Source organism: Pseudophryne corroboree, chromosome 8 (genome assembly GCF_028390025.1).
Source record: "Pseudophryne corroboree isolate aPseCor3 chromosome 8, aPseCor3.hap2, whole genome shotgun sequence".
In the NCBI taxonomy this organism is placed as follows: domain Eukaryota; kingdom Metazoa; phylum Chordata; class Amphibia; order Anura; family Myobatrachidae; genus Pseudophryne; species Pseudophryne corroboree.
This window is the reverse complement of record NC_086451.1, coordinates 259358597-259381388: the sequence shown is the minus strand read 5'-3', so window position 1 is coordinate 259381388 and position 22792 is coordinate 259358597. Positions and strand designations below refer to the sequence as shown.

General features: G+C 48.8%; 1 protein-coding gene across 1 annotated transcript in view; it reads left to right on the top strand.

Annotated features, from left to right (window-relative positions):
* Positions 1-22792, top strand: part of LOC134947699 (pre-mRNA 3'-end-processing factor FIP1-like) — a 148235-nt gene that overhangs the window by 5568 nt on the left and 119875 nt on the right. Inside the window, exons 3-4 of the mRNA XM_063935655.1 lie at positions 9401-9470; positions 22667-22767. Coding sequence (XP_063791725.1) covers positions 9401-9470; positions 22667-22767 — 171 coding nt within the window. The remainder of the gene's footprint in view (positions 1-9400; positions 9471-22666; positions 22768-22792) is intronic.

Genomic DNA, 22792 nt, shown 5'->3' with positions numbered 1-22792 from the left:
TAAAATGCCCCTGCTCAGGACACTTGCAGGGTGTCCTGGATTGGTGGTCCAGGACCAATTCAAATTTAAATTCAATTTATTTATCAGTGTAATAGGTAAAAACAGTGCTGGTGGCTGTCAATAAAAAAAATATGTGGACAAACCAAAGCAAATCTTGTCCCTCACCACACAATTGTACCTAAGGATGACATATAAACACAGTTTACTTAATTAAATATTTCTTTCAAAATTTCTCAATGAAACTTTTGGCCTAGGTGTGTCATGAAAAAAATTCTGATACTCTAGGGTGCCTTGATTAAAAAAGAGATGGTAAATAATGGAGGTTCAACCTCATACTGATAGGTCCAGGGTTGCAAATGGTTGCACAGTTGTTGGAGGTACAATGTAGGATTGCTTTGGTGTGTCAGATGCAGTATATTAACCAGATACTATTAATTGTGATGGTCATGGATGGTGGTTTGCTGTTTTCTGAGTTAGAACCAATTTGCACAGCTGCATTTATACTTGTAGTCTTATCATCTCCCACCTAGGTTACTGCAATTTCTTCCCATCTAGCACTCCCCTCACATATTTATTCTTATGTTAACTCCATATTAAATGCCGCAGAAATACTGATCTTCCGCTCTTGCCACTCAACATCTCCTGCACCACTGTACAAATTCCTGCGCTTGCTCCACATGTTCTCCAGAGTCCAATTCCAATGGCTTATTCTTAACCTACAAATCCCTCAACATAGCCACCCCTTCGTACATCGCAAATCTAATCTGAAAGTACTATTAATATCGTCCTCTTAGATCTATATCTGACTTGCACCTCGCCTTGTCTCTGGTAAGCACTACTCACTTCCATTTCCAAGACTGGTCAATACCCTGTTTTAAAATTCCATACCCAACGATACCTCATCAGACTCTCTCACAGCCTTAAAAACGTTAAACACTCTCTGGTAGGTCGTCTCTTTATTAACACTTGGTCAAGGCCAGAGGCGTGACTAGGGTTTTTGGAGCCCAGGGCAAGATTTGGAATGGCGCTCCCCCCCCTACCCCCCCCCCCTCCCACCACCTAAAAAAAAAAGAAAAAGAAGGAAAGAAAAGCCTTAGAAACAAATGAAAAAATTGTGTGTACGCGCCGAAAAATGGGCGTGGTCACATACCAGAAGGGGCGTGGTCACCGAAAATGGGGTGTGACAACATGACACGCCACCTGTTTCACATCCCACTGGGAACGTTCTTTTCAATTCAACATGCACCTTACCTGTATGATGGTTTCTCACAATATGGAACCTCTGAAGAACTGTATCCTCTGAGGAAAATGGCGTCTTCAGGCGGTATTCACTATTCATGTAGGAGATCCCATTGTCCAGAAGATGTCTGTTTGTGTAGGAATATTAACAAGGTCAGTATCATGCAACAGCGGTTCAACAAGACTCACATACTGTCCCTGTGTCACATCCTGCCCCCTGCATCTCTCAGCCACACCATCATCTCCCTCAGTGTCATCTCTCAGTCACACCATCACCACCCCCTGCATCATCTCTCAGCCACACCATCACCTCCTCCTGCAACGTCTCTCAGCACACCATCACCTCCCCCTGCGTCACCACTCAGCACACCATCACCTCCCCCTGCGTCGTCACTCAGCACACCATCACCTCCTCCAGTGTCGTCATTCAGCACACGCCATCGCACTCTGTGTCTCTGTGTGTGTTCCATGCGCTGGGAGCCCATGCTGCTGCTTTCAGGGAGACTGCACCGCACCTGAGCGTTCTGTGCTGGCATTCTGACAGAGAGAGCGGGATGTATTAACATACATTGCCGCCCCTCGCCTCCTACCGCAGCGATGCTTACATATACGATTAACATCGCAATGCGGTAGACAAACCCCCCTGTGATGTTGAATGGAGATACTCACACTGCTGGCGGGGAGGGGGCATGGAGATACACTGCTGGCGGGGAGGGGGCATGGAGACACACTGAACTGGGGAGAGGGACATGGGGACACACCCTGCTGATGGGGGGGGGCATGAAGACACACACACACTGCTGTTGGGGGGGGCATGGAGACACACACTGCTGATGGGGGGAGGCGGACATGGAGACACACACTGCTGATGGGGGAGGCGGACATGGAGACACACACTGCTGATGGGGGGAGTGGGACATGGAGACACACACACACACACACTGCTCATGGGGGGGGCATGGAGATACACACTGCTGATGGGGGAGGGGGACATGGAGACACACACACACACTGCTGATGAGGGGCATGGAGACACACACACTGCTGATGCGGGGGCATGGAGACACACTGCTGATGGGGGAGGGGGACATGGAGACACACACACACACTGCTGATGGGGGGCATGGAGACACACACACACACTGCTGATGGGGGGGCATGGAGACACACACACACTGCTGATGGGGGGGTATGGAGACGCACACTGCTGATGGGGGGAGGGGGACTTGGAGACACACACACACTGCTGATGGGGGGGGTATGGAGACACACACACTGCTGATGGGGGGGCATGGAGACACACACACACACACACACACACACTGCTGATGGGGGGGGCATGGAGACACACACACACACACACACACACACTGCTGATGGGGGAGGGGGACATGGAGACACACACACACTGCTGATGGGGGGTAGGGGGGCATGGAGATACACACACACACACACACACACACACACACTGCTGATGGGGGTGGGGGACATGGAGACACACACACACTGCAGATGGGGGGTAGGGGTCATGGAGAAACACACACACACACACACACACTGCTGATGGGGGGTGGGGGACATGGAGACACACACACTGCTGATGGGGGGTGGGGGACATGGAGACACACACTGCTGATGGGGGGTAGGGGGTCATGGAGACACACACACACACACTGCTGATGGGGGGTAGGGGGGCATGGAGACCCACACTGCTGATGTGGGGTAGGGGGGCATGGAGACACACACTGCTGATGGGGGGCTGGAGGGCATGGAGACACACACTGCTGATGGGGGGTAGGGGGGCATGGAGACACACACACACATTGCTGATGGGGGGCATGGAGACACACACACACACACACACACACACACACACACACTGCTGATGGGGAGGGGGACATGGAGACACACACTGCTGATGGGGGGAGGGGGACATGGAGACACACACACACTGCTGATGGGGGGTAGGGGGGCATGGAGACGCACACTGCTGATGGGGGGGTGGGGGACATGGAGACACACACTGCTGATGTGGGGCATGGAGACACTCAGGGATACACACACACAGAGGTCTCCTCACCTTTGATGACTTGTAGCCTCCAGCAGCTCCTCCATCCTCTTACACGCTGCCAGCCAGGGCCCAGGAGAAGAGCTGAAGAAGATCCCGATGTAGCCCCGCCCCCTGCTCGGGTCAGATAAGCATGTGCTGGGCTCCACCAATCTGGGCTCAGCACATGCTCCTCTGGCCCCCTCTGTCACAGGTTACTCTTTGCTGCTCCTGCTCCTCGTTCTCACACAGCAGGCTCCCGGCGGCAGCAGCAGCACATTAATGGAGGCGGGGGCGGGCGAGCAGGTACGATGCCCTGGCCGGCGGCACCCCCCTTCTGCTGAGCCTGCCACGGTGCCCAGGGCACGTGCCCTGCTCGACCCCCCTTAGTTACGCCTCTGGTCAAGGCCGCACAGCATGTTTGACGGGCCGCCTCCCGATGCATCCACAATGTAATTGCAGACGGATCGAATTAAGGTTGACCCCTGCCAGCGCAGCCTGCCCCCGTTCGGCTCGCCACGCCCCCCAACACCGTGTCGCCACCCTGCTGCTGTCAATCATCTCGCGGCCACATTCTTACTGCATGCAGCTGCAAGGAGAAGGGTCGCTCGCACTGCAGCCAGTGCATGTGCACAGACCAGATGGGCGCGGCTGCGTCCATCTCTGAATCAGCCCCAATATCTTGTTTTTTTGCCTAGGTCTAGGTCAACTGTCATTAGGTCAACTCCATATGGTTGACATGCATTAGGTCAACATTAACAAAAGGTTGACACAACTTTTTTTCATTTCTCTTATGTCCTAGAGGATGCTGGGGCCCACATTAGTACCATGGGGTATAGACGGGTCCTCCAGGAGCCATTGGCACTTTAAGAGTTTGAGAGTGTGGGCTGGCTCCTCCCTCTATGCCCCTCCTACCAGACTCAGTTTAGAAAATGTGCCCCGAGGAGTCGGTCACAGCTAGAGGAACTCTCCTGAGTTTTCCTAGAAAAGTTAATTTTTAGAGTTATTATTTTACAGAAAGGCTGCTGGCAACAGCCTTTTTGCAGCGTGGGACTGAAGGGGGGGAGCAGTGTCCGCCCTGCGTGGTCTGAGCCACTGTCTCCGCTGACTGGACACTGAGCTCAAGAGGGGTCTGATCGTTCTCCGCCACAGGGGACCGCTCGCCCCAGCAGCATGCCGCCGCCACCCCCTTGCAGAGCTGAAGAATCGGTGGCGAGTGAGACACCGACCCCCCTAGCAAGTGGGGGATCGGTGTGAAGATGGCGGCACAGGGTAGGAGCGCAGTATTAACTGTGCTCCAGGTATGGCTCAGCGGTACATGGTGCGGCGCTGTGAGGGGCGCCCTGAGCCAGCGCAGACACGCCACACTGGACCATAAACCTGTCGAGGGCCCCGGATCTCAGCCAGCACTAATTCCTCAGGCCAGTATAATCCATGAATAGCGGGAAGACAGCGCCATTAAGGGGGCGGAGCTTCTCCTCAGAGTAGACCCAGCAGCGTTTCAGCACCATTTTCCTGCCTGCACAGTGCTGAGAAGGAGAATCAAGTCCCTCCACAGCAACTCCAGCTATCTGTAAACGGTACCAGGGGGCATAGGCGTGCGCACAGGCACCCCCTAATGTCCTGCACCCCCCGCACGTCACGTCTGTGATCCGATCATCACTGTCAGTGTGCTGCTGTTGTAGCAGTGCTACTACAGCAGCACACTGATAGCGCTGATCGTATCACCTGCTGCATCACATTCACTGCCCGGCCTGTTACACCCCCTCCCGCTGTGCCGGTCGGATTCACAATCGCAGGAGGTGGGTGGCTGGCCGCGCAGCGCATCCACCGTCATGTTCTGACGGTCTGCCCGCCTCGCGGTGTGACGTGCGTCACACCGCATGCCCTCCCTCCCCGCCCGCGCTCAGTCTCTCCACTCTGGGCTCAAGCGACATGTGTGTGCCCTGCCATTGCCGGCAGCCTGACACACGCCAGGAGCCTAGGACAAGCCTCCTCCTCCTGACTGTTCAGAGTGAGTGTATATTATATCTATATCATATCTATATATATATATATATATATATATGTATATATCTAATATCTATATATCTATATATATAGATATAGATATATATGTAAATATAGATATATATATATATATAGATATATGGACCAGGTACACAACTATGGGCATTGTAAGGGGCACAACTACAGTGGGCATTGTGTAGGGGGCACGACTACTGTGTGGGCATTGTGTAAGGGGTATGGCTGCAGTGGGCATTATGTAAGGGGCACTACTACTTTGAGCATTGTGTAAGGGGCATGACTACTGTGGGCATTGTGTTAGGGGCATGACTACAGTGGGCATTGTGTAAGGGGCACGACTACTGTGTGGGCATTATATAAGGGGCATGACTACTATGGGCATTATGTAAGGGGTACTCCTATGGGCATTGTATAAGGGGCACAACTACAGTGGGCATTGTGTAAGAGGCACGACTTCTGTGTGGGCATTATATAAGGGGCATGACTACTATGGGCATTATATAAGGGGCACAACTACAGTGGGCTTTGTGTAGGGGGTACGGCTGCAGTGGGCATTATGTAAGGGGCACTCCTACTATGGGCATAGTATAAGGTGCACAACTACAGTGGGCATTGTGTAAGGGGCACAACTACTGTGTGTGCATTATGTAAGAGGCACGACTACTGTGTCAGCATTATATAAGGGGCACGGCTACAGTGGGCATTGTGTAAGGGGAACAACTGCAGTGGGCATTGTGTAAGGTGCATTCCTACAATGGGCATTGTGCAAGGAGCACGACTACAGTGGGCATTGTGTAAGGGGCACGGCTACTGTGTGGGCATTGTGTAAGGGGCACGACTACTGTGTGGGCATTGTGTAAGGGGCACAACTACAGTGGGCATTGTGTAAGAGGCACAGCTACTGTGTGGGCATTGTGTAAGGGGCACTACTACTGTGGGCATTGTGTAAGGGGCACTACTACAGTGGGCATTGTGTAAAGGGCATGACTACAGTGGGATGGTCAGGCCCATTCTGAACCTAAAATCATTGAACCCTTTCTAAAGGAGTTCAAGTTCAAGATGGAGTCTCTCAGGGCGGTGATATCAGGTCTGGAAGAGGGGGAATTCCTGGTATCCCTGGATATAAAGGATGCGTACCTCCACATTCCGATATGGCTGCCGCATCAGGCTTATCTCCGTTTCGCATTGCTGGACTGTCATTTCCAGTTCCAGGCCCTGCCATTAGGCCTCTCCACAGCACCAAGGGTGTTTACCAAGGTGATGGCAGAGGTGATGGTTCTCCTTCGCAAACAAGGGGTGAACATCATTCCATATCTGGACGATCTGCTGATAAAGGCATCATCCAAGGAGAAGCTGCTGCAGTCCATTGTTCTCACAACACGCCTCCTCAGGAGTCATGGTTGGATTCTGAACCTTCCAAAGTCACATTTGGAACCAACCCAGAGGTTGTCCTTTCTGGGAATGATCCTGGACACAGAAGTGCAGAAGCTGTTTCTTCCACAGGAAAAGGCGTTCGTGATACAAACTATGGTCCGGGATGTCCTGAAGCCAGCCCGGGTGTCGGTTGATCAATGCATTCGCCTGTTGGGAAAGATGGTTGCCTCTTACGAGGCTCTCCAGTACGGGAGGTTCCACGCTCAGACCTTCCAACTGGATCTTCTGGACATGTGGTCGAGATCTCATCTCCACATGCACTAGAGAATTCGTCTGTCGCCGAAGGCCAGGATTTTGCTCCTCTGGTGGTTACAATTACTTCACCTTCTGGAGGGCCGCAGGTTCGGGATTCAGGAATGGGTCCTTCTAACCACAGATGCGAACCTTCAGGGCTGGGGAGCAGTCACTCAAGGAGTAACTTTCCAAGGACGGTAGTCAAGCTTGGAAGCCGGCCTGCCCATCAACATCCTGGAATTAAGAGCCGTCTACAACGGTCTTCTTCACGGACCTTCTGAATCTACTGCAAGAAGAACTGAGGCCCCTTCCTCTTCGGGAGGACCTGCTGCAGCAGGGGCCGTTCGCCTATCAAGACTTACCGCGGCTACGTTTGACGGCATGGAAGTTGAGCGTCTGATACTTGCTCGGTAGGGCATTCCAAAGAAGGTCATTCCTACTCTCATACAGGCTAGGAAAGGGGTAACGTCTAAACATTACCATCGTATTTGGAAGAAATATATCTCTTGGTGTGAATCCAAGAAGTTTCCTACGGTGGAGTTTCAACTTGGACGTTTTCTCCTCTTCCTGCAAGCAGGTGTGGATATGGGCCTGAGGTTAGGATCTGTGAAGGTCCAGATTTCGGCCCTATCCATTTTCTTTCAGAAACAATTGGCTGCCCTCCCTGAGGTTCAGACTTTTTTGAAAGGAGTTCTACACATCCAATCTCACTTTGTACCGCCTACGGCGCCTTGGGACCTTAACGTGGTGTTGCAGTTCCTCCAGTCGGATTGGTTTGAGCCTCTACAAGAGGTTGAGGTCAAATTTCTTACATGGCAGGCGGTCACGTTGTTGGCCTTAGCTTCTGCTAGACGTGTGTCCGAATTGCGGGCTTTATCCTGTAAAAGCCCTTACTTGATCTTCCACGAAGATAGAGCTGAGCTGCGGACACGTCAACAGTTTCTTCTGAAGGTTGTGTCGGCATTTCATATCAACCAACCTATTGTGGTACCAGTGGCTACTGACTCCTCAATTACATCAAAGTCCTTGGATGTTGTAAGGGCTCTGAAGATATATGTGAAAAGAACTTCGCGTCACAGAAAGTCGGACTCTCTGTTTGTCCTCTATGATCCGAAGAAAATTGGGTGTCCTGCTTCTAAACAGACTATTTCTCGCTGGATTAGGTTCACTATCCAGCACGCTTATTCTATGGCAGGAGTGCCGTGTCCAAAATCTGTTAAGGCCCACTCTACTGGTAAGGTGGGGTCTTCCTGGGCGGCTGCCCGGGGTGTCTTGGTAGTGCAACTTTGCCGAGCTGCAACTTAGTCTGGGTCGAACACGTTTGCAAAGTTTTACAAGTTCGATACTTTGACTGAACTTCAGATCATCAGAGGCCAATCAGTTCTGCAGGAGCCTCCACGCTCTCCCTCCCATTCTGGGAGCTTTGGTACATCCCCATGGTACTATTGTGGACCCCAGCATCCTCTAGGACGTAAGAGAAAATAGGATTTTGGTTACCTACTGGTAAATCCTTTTCTTGTAGTCCGTAGAGCATGCTGGGCGCCCGCCCAGCGCTTCGTTTCCTACAAATGTTATTTGGTTCAGTACAATTTAGTATTAGTTGATTACTGCATTGTTACTTGGTAAGTAATGTTTCAGCTGTTGCTGAGTGTTCAAGCTAGGTTAGCTTGACGTGCCTTGTATGTGTAAGCTGGTATAAATCTCGCCACTATCTGTGTATAATCCTTCTCTCGAAGATGTCCGTCTCCTCAGGCACAGTTTCTAGACTGAGTCTGGTAGGAGGGGCATAGAGGGAGGAGCCAGCCCACATTCTCAAACTCTTTAAGTGCCAATGGCTCCTGGTGGACCCGTCTATACCCCATGGTACTAATGTGGACCCCAGCATCCTCTACGGACTACGAGAAAAGGATTTACCGGTAGGTAACCAAAATCCTTTTTTTTGTGATGTTGCTTTCACCATCAGAGCGCAGGGAACCCCAATTAGTGTACCGCATCCCCTTGCATGGGGAGCAACGTTACTGCTGCACTTGGCACAGGTTACTATTCCCAATTGTAGTCCACGTGGATAGTAAAGTATGAAAAAGGTGTAAAAAAATGCAATCAAACCCTGAAAAGTTGTTTTGACCATTGCCATGTCAACCATTTAAACCTGTGGACCTTTTGTACCTGTCAACCTTTTCCAGTGTCAACCGTTTGTCAGTGTCAACCTAATGCATAAGGACCTCTTGTGTGTCCATTTCTGTGGTGCCGAGCAATGTAGCACCTGTGAAATCCAAAATAATTATATATATTTGAAGTCCTCTTTGAGTTCTGTCAGCTGTATAGTTACTTACTGATTTCTGATAGTTATGTAATTTATAGTACAGTAAATTCTTATCTGCGGTATTTGGATATTTGTTTTCACTTTTAAACCCACAGGCATACAAGGTCATCTGATACGATGCAGGATATTTCTAATGGGACCCTGGACCAGAATGCGTCACTACAGGTAAAGGTAACAATACTTGTCTGGGTGTTGTGGGTAAGAGAAGTCAAAACACTTCCAAGAGGTAGTGGGTCAAAATGAAATGCAGATATGTATGTTAGTACTGCTCATCGCTACAAAATATAGTGGTATCTGTCAGTTTGCAAATGAAGCATGGCAGGAATCTAAATTTCTCATACGTCCTAGAGGATGCTGGGGTCACCATTAGAACCATAGGGTATAGACGGGATCCGCAGGAGACATGGGCACTTTAAGACTTTGAAAGGGTGTGAACTGGCTCCTCCCTCTATGCCCCTCCTCCAGACTCCAGTTTTAGAATTGTGCCCAGTGAGACTGGACACACTACAGGGAGCTCTACTGAGTTTCTCTGAAAAGACTTTGTGTTAGGTTTTTTATGTTCATGGAGGCTGCTGGCAACAACCTCCCTGCTTCGTGGGACTGAGGGGAGAGAAGTATGACCAACTTCTAGTAAGTTTGATGGCTCTGCTTCTGGCTACAGGACACCATTAGCTCCTGAGGGTTTGATCACTGGGTACGCTCAGATGCTCGCTCCCACAGCCGGCCGTCACCCCCCTTACAGAGCCAGAAGACAGGTGAGTAGAAGATGAAAGAAGACTTCAGTGACGGCATTTCCCTGAGGTACCGCACAGCTCCCGCTCACACACACAGCACTACTGGGTGCAGGGCTTGGGGGAAGGGGGGGGGGGGTGCCCTGGGCAGCTAAAAATCCTCAGCATAAACTGGCAAGAGAGGACATTAGTGCAAAGGCACTGTCCTAACCCCCACCAGTATAATCAGTATTACAAAGAGCGGGACGGAAGCGTGCCATTAAGGGGGCGGAGCTTAGTCCCCACAGCTCACTCGGCGCCATTTCATCTCCGCTGGCTGCAGAGACGCTGGTCCTTCCTCACACTACTGAACAAGTATCAGGGTGCAAAACGGGGGGGGGGGGGCAGGTTACTTGGTGCAATAATATAATATAAAAAGCGCTACAGGTCTGGGGCATTTTGGTAATCACTTCAGACCCATTGATTTGGCGCTGGGGTGTGAGCTGGCAAATTCCCTCTGTGTCCCTCTGACAGGCTTTTCTGTGGGTCTGTCCCCTATAAGCCCAGTGTGTCTGTGGGTGTTTCTTACACCTGTGTCGGCATGTCTGAGGCTGAGTGCTCTTCACAGGAGAAGGCTGTATTAGAGACACAAAAGGCGGTGGAGGTCATGGCCGTAACTACAGGGGGGGGGGGGGGGCTAGGGGGGCATGTGACCTGGGCGCAGGATAGGAGGGGGCGCAGAGAGGATCAGTTTAATCCCCTTAACACCCCCTCCCTATGCGCTGCGGTTCCTTAGAGCTGACGGAGTACAAGCTCCAGACTCTACTAGCTGCCGCGGCCGCATTGCTGTGCTTAAACTGAAAATAAACTACAGCTGCCAGCAGCCCTTGCTGCGGGAGCTGTAGTTTACTTTCAGATTCTTCTGGTCACGTGTAGTGCCTGCCTCGGCAGAGCCGGTTGAAGAAGGGGCACAGGGAACAAGATGACTCCCCAGCCTCCCCCCGCTGCCATTACTCATCGCAGCAGTGCACTACTATAGTGCACTGCTGAGCTGGAAAAGAAGAGGCAGCCGTAGGTCCGAAAAGGGGGCGGGGCTACACGGCACTGTGCTGTATACAGTGCCAGGCCAGCCAGCAGCATCATTGGGAATGCTCACTATCCAGGACAAGGAGCAGAAGAGCCTAAATAGTGAGTGTAAGGGAAGGGGCACTGTGTGTGTGTGTGTGTGTGTGTGTGTGTGTGTGTGTGTGTGTGTGACTACCAGTACCATATACAGTATGTGTGTCTCTATGAGTGTGTGCATGTGTGTGTCTGTATGTGAAAAGGTGTATGACTGTCTACATATCTGTATGTGTGCTTGTGTCTCACTATATGTAAGTATGTATATATGTTTGACTCTATATATGTATGTATACAGGTGTGTGACTGTGTATATATATGAACGAGTGAGTGAATGTATGCATGCATGTATATATTCAGGTGTGTGACAGTATGCATGTGTATAGGTGTGTGATTTTATGTATGTTTCAAGGTATGAGTATTTATTTCCCTTTTTATATTTATCCCTAGCCCAAATAAATTTCTAGCCATCCCCTCGATAAAAATCTTTACAGCAGCTACCAGCCCTTATGGAGTTCACACACACACACACACACACACACACACACACACACACACACACACACACACACACACAGTGTCCACAGCAGGTACCTTCCCCAGGGAGGTCACCCCTCCACGATGGAGTTCACACACACACACACACACACACACACACACACACACACACACACACACAGTGTCCACAGCAGGTACCTTCCCCAGGGAGGTCACCCCTCCACGATATGATTGGAGGCTGTCAATCACAGAAAACGTGTAATGGTGCAATCAACGTTTCGGGGACCACCTCCCCTTCATCAGGATGATTGCATCATTACACGCTTTATGTGATTGACAGCCTCTGAGTGCCGCCTCGTTTTTCCAAGCACAATATATATATATATATATATATATATATATATATACACTCACTCACACTCTTACAATGAAGGGGAGGGGGGGCGCCAACTTACTGTCTTGCCCCAGGTATCAAAGATCCTAGTTTCGGCCCTGGTGGAGGTGACCATGTCGGCATCGCCGACTCCTGATTGGGTAAATGTGTTGAATGCTTTGAATGCTAATGTAGCTCATATTAGTAAGAGATTAGACAACTCTGAGTCACAGACCCAGGCATGGAAGAAATCTGTGGTAGATATGTTATTACAAGTTCAGGTCCCCTCGGGGTCACAGAAACGTACGTTTACCCAGTTGGCTGACACTGATAACGACACGGACACTGATTCCAGTGTCGACTATAGTGATTCCAGATTAGATCCGAAATTGGCAAAGAGCATTCAGTACATGATTGTGGCTATTAAAGAGGTATTGCATATCACTGAGGACCCTGCTGTTCCAGATTAAAGGGTCTGTATGTATATGGAGAAGAAACGTGAGATAACGTTTCCTCCCTCTCATGAACTAAACACGCTATTTGAAAAGTCTGGGAAAGTCCTGACAAAAAGTTTCAGATTCCCAAAAGAATTATGGTAGCTTATCCGTTTCCCTCGGCAGATAGGGAAAAGTGGGAGTCACCCCCCACCATGGACAAGGCCCTGTCACGTTTGTCTAAAAAGATAGCTCTCCCGTCACCTGACAGGGCGGCCCTTGAGGATCCTGTGGATCGTAAACAAGAAACTACATTAAAGTCCATTTATGCGACCACAGGTACGCTACTCAGACCTGTCATTGCGTCTGCGTGGGTAAGTAGTGCTATCGAAAAGTGGGCAGACAACTTGTCTTCTGAAATAGATACCTTAGATAGGGATACCATCCTCTTGACGCTGGGTTATATCAAGGACGCTGCAGCATACCTTAAGGAAGCTGCGAGATATTGGTCTTTTGGGATCAAAGGCCAATGCCATGGCAGTCTCAGCTAGACGAGCAATGTGGATTCACCAATGGAATGCTGATGCTGATTCCAAGAAAAGTATGGAATCTCTACCATATAAAGGTAAGGCCTTATTTGGTGACGGCCTTGATGATTTGGTATCTACAGCTACCGCGGGTAAGTCATCCTTTTTGCCTTATGTTCCTCCACAACAAAAGAAAACGCATCACTATCAGATGCAGTCCTTTCGGCCCAATAAATACAGAGAGGGCCGAGGTTCTTCCTTCTTTGCTACTCTTCAGTCAGTTTTGGGTTCGTTCGGACCTAGACCCATGAGTTTTACAAATAGTATCCCAAGGGTACAAACTGGAGTTTCAAGACGTACCCCCTCGCCGTTTTTTCAACTCTGCCTTACCAGCTTCTCTTCTGGACAGGGAGGTAGTTTGCGACGCAATACAAAAGTTGTGTCAAAATCAAGTTCTCGTCAGTGTTCCCCAGTCACAACAGGGAGAAGGTTTTTATTCGAGCCTGTTTGTGGTCCCGAAGCTGGACGGCTCGGTCAGACCAATCCTAAACCTGAAATCCCTAAATTTCTACCTTAAGAAATTCAAATTCAAGATGGAATCTCTCCGAGCAGTGATCTCCAGTCTGGAGGAAGGGGATTTTATGGTGTCAGTGGACATAAAGGATGCCTACTTACATGTTCCCATTTATCCTCCGCATCAGGCTTACCTGAGGTTTGCAATTCAGGATTGTCATTACCAATTTCAAACGTTGCCGTTTGGTCTGTCCACGGCTCCGAGGATTTTCACCAAAGTGATGGCGGAGATGATGGTTCTCCTTCGCAAGCAAGGAGTCACGATTATCCCATACTTGGACGATCTCCTGATAAAGACGAGATCCAGAGACCAGTTAGTGCAAAAAGTTGCACTCTCCCTGACAGTTCTTCAGCAACATGGGTGGCTCCTAAACTTGCCAAAATCACAGTTGATTCCGACGAGGCAGTTGTCGTTTTTGGGAATGATATTGGACACAGAGCTACAGAGAGTCTTTCGTCCAGTGGAAAAGGCTCTGGAACTACAGAGTCTAGTCAAACAAATTTTGAAACCAGCAAGAGTGTCCATCCATCAATGCGTTCGGTTGCTGGGGAAGATGGTTGCGGCCTACGAGGCCATTTAGTTTGGCAGGTTCCTTGCCAGAGTGTTCCAGTGGGACCTGTTGGACAAGTGGTCCGGCTCCCACCTACACATGCACCGGAGGATAATCCTGTCTTCTAAGACCAGGGTATCACTCCTGTGGTGGCTGCACAGCTCTCACCTCCTAGAGGGGTGCAGGTTCGGGATACAGGACTGGATCCTAGTGACCACGGATGCAAGCCTCCGAGGCTGGGGGGCAGTCACAAGGGGAGAAAACTTCCAAGGAAGATGGTCAAGTCAGGAAACTTGTCTCCACATAAATGTTCTGGAGTTAAGGGCCATTTACAACGGTCTTCTGCAAGAGCAACATCTTCTTCGAGAGCTGCCTTTACTGATCCAGTCGGACAATGTAACAGCAGTATCATACATAAACCGTCAGGGCGGAACGAAAAGCAGAACGGCAATGACAGAAACCACAAGGATTTTCCGCTGGGCGGAAAAGCATACAAGCGCTCTGTCAGCGATCTTCATTCCAGGAGTGGACAACTGGGAAGCAGACTTCCTCAGCAGACACGATCTCCATCCAGGAGAGTGGGGCCTCCACCAAGAAGTCTTCGCAGAGGTGACAAGTCGTTGGGGAGTTCCTCAAGTAGACATGATGGCATCTCGTCTCAACAAGGAGCTTCAGAGATATTGTTCCAGGTCAAGGGACCCTCAAGCAATTGCAGTGGATGCACTGGTGACACCGTGGGTGTTTCAGTCGGTGTATGTATTCCCTCCACTTCCTCTCATTCCAAATGTTCTAAAGATCATAAGAAGAACAAAGATACGGGCGATCCTCATTGTCCCAGACTGGCCAAGGAGGGCTTGGTATCCAGATCTTCAGGAATTACTCATAGGAGATCCCTGGCCTCTTCCTCTGCGCGAGGACCTGTTACAACATGGGCCATGCGTGTATCAGGACTTACCGCGGCTACGTTTGACAGCATGGCGGTTGAGCGCAAAATCCTAGCCCGTAAGGGTATTCCCAGTGAAGTCATTCCCACACTTATTCAGGCCAGAAAAGGGGTAACATCTAAACATTACCACCGTATTTGGAGAAAATATGTTTCTTGGTGTGAATCCAAGGGGGCTCCTACGGAAGAGTTTCGGCTAGGACGGTTTCTCCATTTTCTACAAGCAGGTGTGGATGCGGGCCTAAAATTGGGCTCAATTAAGGTACAGATTTCGGCCTTATCGGTTTTCTTTCAGAAATTCCTCACTTGGAAAGTGGTCATCCTGTTGGCCTTGGCATCTGCAAGGTGGGTATCTGAGTTAGCGGCCTTGTCTCACAAGAGCCCTTATTTGATCTTCCATGAAGATAGAGCTGAATTGAGGACACGTCAACAATTTTTACCGAAGGTGGTTTCCTCTTTCCATATGAACCAACCTTTTGTGGTGCCTGTGGCTGCTGACGCGTTAGCTGAGTCAAAATCTCTGGATGTGGTCAGAGCTTTGAAGATTTATGTCGCCAGAATGGCTCAGATTAGGAAAACAGAGGCTCTGTTTGTCCTGTTTGCGCCCAACAGGGTTGGGTGTCCTGCTTCCAGGCAGACCATTGCACGCTGGATCTGTAACACGATTCAGCATGCTCATTCCACGGCTGGATTGCCGTTACCGGAATTGGTGAAGGCCCATTCTACTAGAAAGGTGGGCTCATCCTGGGCGGCTGCCCGGGGGGTCTCGGCATTGCAACTTTGCCGAGCAGCTACTTGTTCGGGGTCAAACACATTTGCAAAGTTCTACAAGTTTGACACCTTGGCCGATGAAGACCTTAAGTTTGGTCAATCGGTGCTGCAGAGTTATCCGCACACTCCCGCCCGTTCTAGAGCTTTGGTATAACCCCATGGTTCTACTGGTGACCCCAGCATCCTCTAGGACGTATGAGAAAATAGGATTTTAATACCTACCGGTAAATCCTTTTCTCTTAGTCCATAGAGGATGCTGGGCGCCCCTCCCAGTGCGTACTGTATCTGCAGTTATTAGTTGTGGTTACACACATGTTGTGTTACGTTTTTGTCAGCATGTTGTTGCATTTGTTCATGCCGTTGGCTTGTGTTCTGTTGAATGCCACGTTGTACGGCATGCTTGAGGTGTGAGCTGGTATGAATCTCACCTTAATTTAACAATAAATCCTTTCCTCAAAATGTCCGTCTCCCTGGGCACAGTTCCTATAACTGGAGTCTGGAGGAGGGGCATAGAGGGAGGAGCCAGTTCACACCCTTTGAAAGTCTTAAAGTGCCCATGTCTTCTGCGGATCCCATCTATACCCCATGGTTCTAATGGTGACCCCAGCATCCTCTACAGACTAAGAGAAAAGGATTTACCGATGGGTATTAAAATCCTATTATGTAAAAAAGATATTGGTTTGAAACTTATTTAATCCTGTTGTAATTCTGTTTTCTGCTCACCTCAGTTCTGCCTCTAGACTATGGCCCTCATTCCGAGTTGTTCGCTGGCAAGCTGCTTTTAGCAGCTTTGCACACGCTAAGCCGCCGCCTACTGGGAGTGAATCTTAGCATAGTAAAATTGCGAACGAAAGATTAGCAGAATTGCGAATAGACACTTCTTAGCAGTTTCTGAGTAGCTCCACACTTACTCGGCAACTGCGATCAGTTCAGTCAGTTTCGTTCCTGGTTTGACGTTACAAACACTCCCAGCGTTCGCCCAGACACTCCCCCGTTTCTTCAGACACTCCCGGGTTTTTCCCAGAAACGGCAGCGTTTTTTCACACACACCCATAAAACGGCCAGTTTCCGCCCAGAAACACCCACTTCCTGTCAATCACATTACGATCACCAGAACGAAGAAAAAACCTTGTAATGCCGTGAGTAAAATTCCTAACTGCATAGCAAATTTACTTGGCGCAGTCGCATGCGCAATTAGCGGAAAATCGCTGCGATGCGAGGAAAATTACCGAGCGAACAACTCGGAATGACCACCTATATCCTGTACCTTTGACGGTAATACCCCTTTCACACCGCACAAATAACCTGGTATCAATCCGGTATATTGCCGGGTCGACACGTGTCGCTGTGCAGTGTGATAGAGCTTATGGTTCAGTGGCAGTGTGAACAGGTTGCCGGGTCGATGCGACCGGGACCCATTCACTACATAGGGAAAGGCGGCGCAGAGATGAGCTCATTTCCCAGTGCTGCCCCCGCCCCTGATGCTGGCTCCGCCCCCATCGCTATGGCAACCCGACATATTGCCACATATTGCTTTTGGGTCAAAAGCTGGGTCTCACCCAGTAAGGACCCGTTTCCAATTACCGGGTGGGACCCGGAATTTGCGATGTGAAAGTGGTGTAATTCACACTCCCTGTGCCGCATCAGCAGTTGTACTCAATGGCCCTCATTCCGAGTTGTTCGCTCGTTATTTTCCTTCGCATCGGTGCGATTTTCCGCTAACTGCGCATGCGCAATGTTCGCACTGCGGCTGCGCCAAGTAAATTTGCTAAGAAGTTTGGTATTTTACTCACGGCATTACAAGGTTTTTTCTTCGTTCTGGTGATCGTAGTGTGATTGACAGGAAGTGGGCGGAAACTGGCCGTTTTATGGGAGTGTGTAAAAAAACGCTGCCGTTTCTGGGAAAAACGCGGGAGTGGCTGGAGAAACGGGGGAGTGTCTGGGCGAACGCTGGGTGTGTTTGTGACATCAAACCAGGAACGACAAGCACTGAACTGATCGCACTGGAAGAGTAAGTCTGGAGCTACTCAGAAACTGCAAAGAAAAATCTTTTCGCAATATTGCGAATACTTCGTTTGCAATTCTGCTAAGCTAAGATTCACTCCCAGAGGGCGGCGGCTTAGCGTGTGCACTGCTGCGAAAAGCGGCTAGCGAGCGAACAACTCGGAATGAGGGCCCATGTTTGGCTCTTTGTGATAGCATATTTTCCTCTACCTCAAAGCAAACAATAGTCATTTAGCTCAGTGATGATCAAACTGACTCTACCTAAGATACACATGGCATGTTTTCATTTTTAACTTTGGTTTACTAAAAATGGGAAAAAAAGAAAAACCTTAAATCTGTCCCTTATATTAGGTTTGATATTAAGTGGGTGATTGGACTCTTGAGTAATTCAATTATTGTAGATATGCCACCGTGCATCGCTGCAAAGCTCAGCTGCGCACATATCAGCTAGTGGCAGTACATCTATGGGGTAGATGCAATTGCGGTCGAATTGCCGCAAATGTCGAAAAACGGGGCATTTTCGACACAAAAAAATTATTCGACAATGCAATACAGTACTTTTCGACAAAAAAACGGCCGTTTCAAATTCGACTTTTTGCAATTCGACAGTTGTCAAATTCGACATGTCTGCAATGGTAAAAATGTGGCTTTTTGACAAAAGTATATTCAATTGAAGAATGTCGATTCGACAACAGTGCTTTTCGACAGTCATTTTGTCAATTTCAGTCCGCCTCATTTTGCTGGTGGGATCTAATAAAAAATGTTAAAAACATTTTTTTGTTTTGTTTTTTTTGTTGCTAATAGCATATCTATTTATATTAGAAGGGATTATCTACTTGGTTTGTCTATTAGGAGCCACAAGTATTATTTATATATTTTTTTAAAGAATATTATTATTCTTTTACTGACTAAAATAATATGGAGAGATCAGAGCATGTTTTTCAGTGGGAAGGGGTGGGAATGGGTTAAAAACTTTGCGGTCAGCAGTTGAGGTTACTCGCGGTCAACCGCTGACCGCAAAGTTCCCACCATTGAATATAATGGAGCGGCATAGTGCTATGCGCTGCCTGACAGTTCAGACACGCACAGCCAATCAGGAGAGTGCCACGACGTGGCGCTCCCTGATTGGCTCAAGGGACCCTCTGTGACAGGAGTCACTGGGGGTCTCAGCAGTCGGGGAAAGGGGTCCCATGTGTAAACATGGGACCCCTTTCAGTGCGTGGATCGGGTTTTGCGTTTTATTATTTTGCCAAGTACGTGGATTACAAGCAGAAGAGGACAGATCTACACAGGATTGTTGTGAGTATAATTTTATTTACAGGTAACCCGTGGATTCTATGTGGAGAAGGGGACAGAGTCGGCGTGTCAACATAGGTAAGTATGTGTGTGTCGGTGTGCATGTATGTAATAAAGTTTTACTATCACGGTGTATGTGTACTGTTTTTATTTGGGTATTTTTTTTGCAGTAGAACTACAGGTACCAGCGGGCCCATTTCCCCCCCGCATGCTGTTACTTGTGGTTCTCCAAGTACCAGCTTGCGGGGGGAGGCTTGCTGGGACTTGTAGTTCTGCTACAAAAATCAATATTCTTTATATTGACACAAGGCTATCAGTCTCCCATCCGCCGCCCTTGGATGGGGGGGACAGCCTCGGGCTTCACCCCTGGCCCTTGGGTGGCTGGAGGGGGGGGACCCCTTGATTTAAGGGGTCCCCACTCCTCCAGGGTACCCCGGCCAGGGGTGACTAGTTGGGGATTTAATGCCACGGCCGCAGGGACCGGTACAAAAGTGTCCCCCGGCTGTGGCATTATCTCTCCAGCTAGTGGAGCCCGGTGCTGGTGTTAAAAATACGGGGGACCCCTACGTCTTTTGTCCCTCGTATTTTTTGCACCAGGACCGGACGCAGAGCCCGGTGCTGGTTGTTAAAATACGGGGATCCCCTGTCATTTTTGTCCCCGTATTTTTACAACCAGGACCTGCTCAAAGAGCCCGAGGCTGGTTATGCTTAGGAGGGGGGGCCCCACGCATTTTTTTTCAGGGTTTTTTAAACAATTTTGTGCCGTCCATGAAGTCGAATCCAGGACGCACACTATCCGTCATTTGGTCCGTTTTTCGACAGCGAGACTGTCAAATCCGTTTTTTATTGAATATGTCGAATTCGGGTCCCGGCAGGAGGGTGTTTGACTGTCGAATTGTGTCGAATTAAAAAACGGTCGAATTCCAGACGGAATTCGACCGCAATTGCATATACCCTTATGTGTTGCGAGGCAAAACTTACAATATGGATGGAAGCAATGGGGGTCATTCCGAGTTGTTTGCTCGCTAGCAGATTTTAGCAGCATTGCACACGCTAGGCCGCCGCCCTCTGGGAGTGTATCTTAGCTTAGCAGAATAGCAAATGAAAGATTAGCAGAATTGCGAATAGAAAATTCTTAGCAGTTTCTGAGTAGCTCCAGACCTACTCACAGATTGCGATCAGCTCAGGCCGTTTCGTTCCTGGTTTGACGTCACACACACGCCCTGCGTTCGGCCAGCCACTCCCCCGTTTCTTCAGACACTCCCGCGTTTTTCCCTGACACTCCTGCGTTTTTCCGCACACTCCCTGAAAACGGCCAGTTTCCGCCCAGAAACACCCACTTCCTGTCAATCACACTCCGATCACTTCAACAATGAAAATTCCTCGTTCGGAAATGAGTAAATCTACTAAATTTTGTGTTAAAATACTTCGCGCATGCGCGCTGCGTACCATGCGCATGCAGATTTTTGCCTTAATCGCTCCGTTGCGAAAATCGGCAACGAGCGAACAACTCGGAATGACCCCCAATGTTCTGTTTGGTAACAGTACATTGTGTACATTGCATTGATTGAATGGCTGCTATAATATTATTACTGGGAGGTCCAATCACTGATGTTTGTGAGTGGAAAGCTTGTGAAACCAATGACAGCTTTAACAGTGCTTCAGATATGCTCATGGTTCTTTGTAATAGGACCTGTCAAGAGCTGTTATATCATGGTGCCTATGTACATGCAGCATTTGATACAATGGACCGTGGGCTTCTAATTGAGTGCCTGGAAAATTTATGTGGACTGGATGGCACAGTTCTTAGCTGGTTCAAATAACTTCTCACTGGCAGGTCACAGAGAGTTTCTTCTGGAGTATACTCATCATCACCAGTGCCACTTCTATGTGGTATCCCTTGGGCTTCTATACTATCCCCCATGCTTTTTGCAGTATACATGCTACCACTGGGTGAAATAATCAGACGTCATGGCCTGGTCTACCACTGCTTATTATTTCATCAGTCCTAGCTGACTGTGCCCAAATAAAGAGACTGTGCTTTACTAACTATACGGACTGGCACGCGATGCAGCTGGGATAACCAAAAATTGCCTGTGGAAATTAATAGTTAAATCTGGTATACATCTCCTGGCTATATAAATAATTGATTGATTCAACATTTAGCAAGGATATAAGGATAACCGTGTATGTGATAAATTAATTTGATGAAATTGTGTGTTAGATAATCATGCTTTTGGGATAAATGATCAATTGATATTAATTATAAATTGTCTATGTGGTCATTGGTCATCTGAATTAACCACTCAGTAAATATGTGAAAACATTTTTTCACTACCTTTTATATGTAAATAGCCCTTATTTATGAGGTGCTGTATTTGATAACCATTTGATGACCAATAACTTATTGTGGTGTTTTTAAAACCTTTTTATTGGAGTAATTGACACCGGCCGTGTGTGTGTTCTTTTTTTTGTTTATGTGATATGGTGGGAATAATATATAAAAAATAAAAATCTATTTTTTTTATATAAAAGGATTCTGGTGCAACAGCGCTTCATTAGTCTGTGTTAGGGTCTAATTCAGACTGGATTGCTGCAGCGGCAGCTATCACAATCTGAAGCCTTTTGCAGCGTGCGCACTGCGCGTGCGCACCCTGGGAGCCCAGTGAGATGCTAACAGCATTTCAGGGCTGCCATCGCCTCTGCTTGATTGACAGGCAGAGGCGGTCGCGGGGCGGGAGAGGGGTGCCAATGGCATTAGAATGCTGTTGGCGGGGCGTGGTCTGGACAACACAGGCGTATCCGGACCGTTGCTGGCTGCGGCGGCTACGTGACATCACACGCAGCTGCTGCAACCCGTGACGCGGAGGGTAGCCTCCGTGCTATGCTTTTGCACATGTGCAGAGAGAGTTAGATTTGGGTGGGGTGTGTTCAAACTGAAATCTAAATTGCAGTGTAAAAATAAAGCAGCCAGTATTTACCCTGCACAGAAACAAAATAACCCACCCAAATCTAACTCTCTCCGCAAATGTTATATCTGCCCCCCCTGCAGTGCACATGGTTTTGCACAACTGCTAACAAATTTGCTGCTGCGATCAACTCTGAATTACCCCCCTAGTCCAGCAACAGATGTTAGTTTAGATGCAGCAGCGTCCACCTCTGAATCAGGCCCTGTGGCTCAAGTGATAGCCGCTCTTGCTGTGCTAGGGTCCTTGTTTATCTCTCTAATTTATCTCTCTCCAAGGCTTGATGCATTTCCCCCATAGATTACGCGCACCTCTGAATCAGTTCCAGAGCGTGCTCATGTCACTAGCAGGAGTCAGCGGTCCAGCACTGTATGACGCCTCGTTGATGCAGCATGACTGTACATTTCTTGCCTATATTAAATAGATTTTTAGTGAATGGTATGCACACTACAGCAGCCCATTGCCCTTTCATGGGTTTGTATATTAAATACTTTAACAGAGTTAGCTCACAGGACAAAACAAATAATGAACAAGTATAAGTGTATTGTTTCCTATGATCTCTCAATCTAATGAAATGTACTGTCCGTATTTTCTAGCAGGTCCCTCAGAGCTGCAGTGATGAAGATGAGAGCAGCACAGATAGTGATGATGTGAAGGTTACAATTGGTGACATACGAACAGGAGCTCCATCCTGCATGTGCGTTTCCCTATTGGTTGCTTTG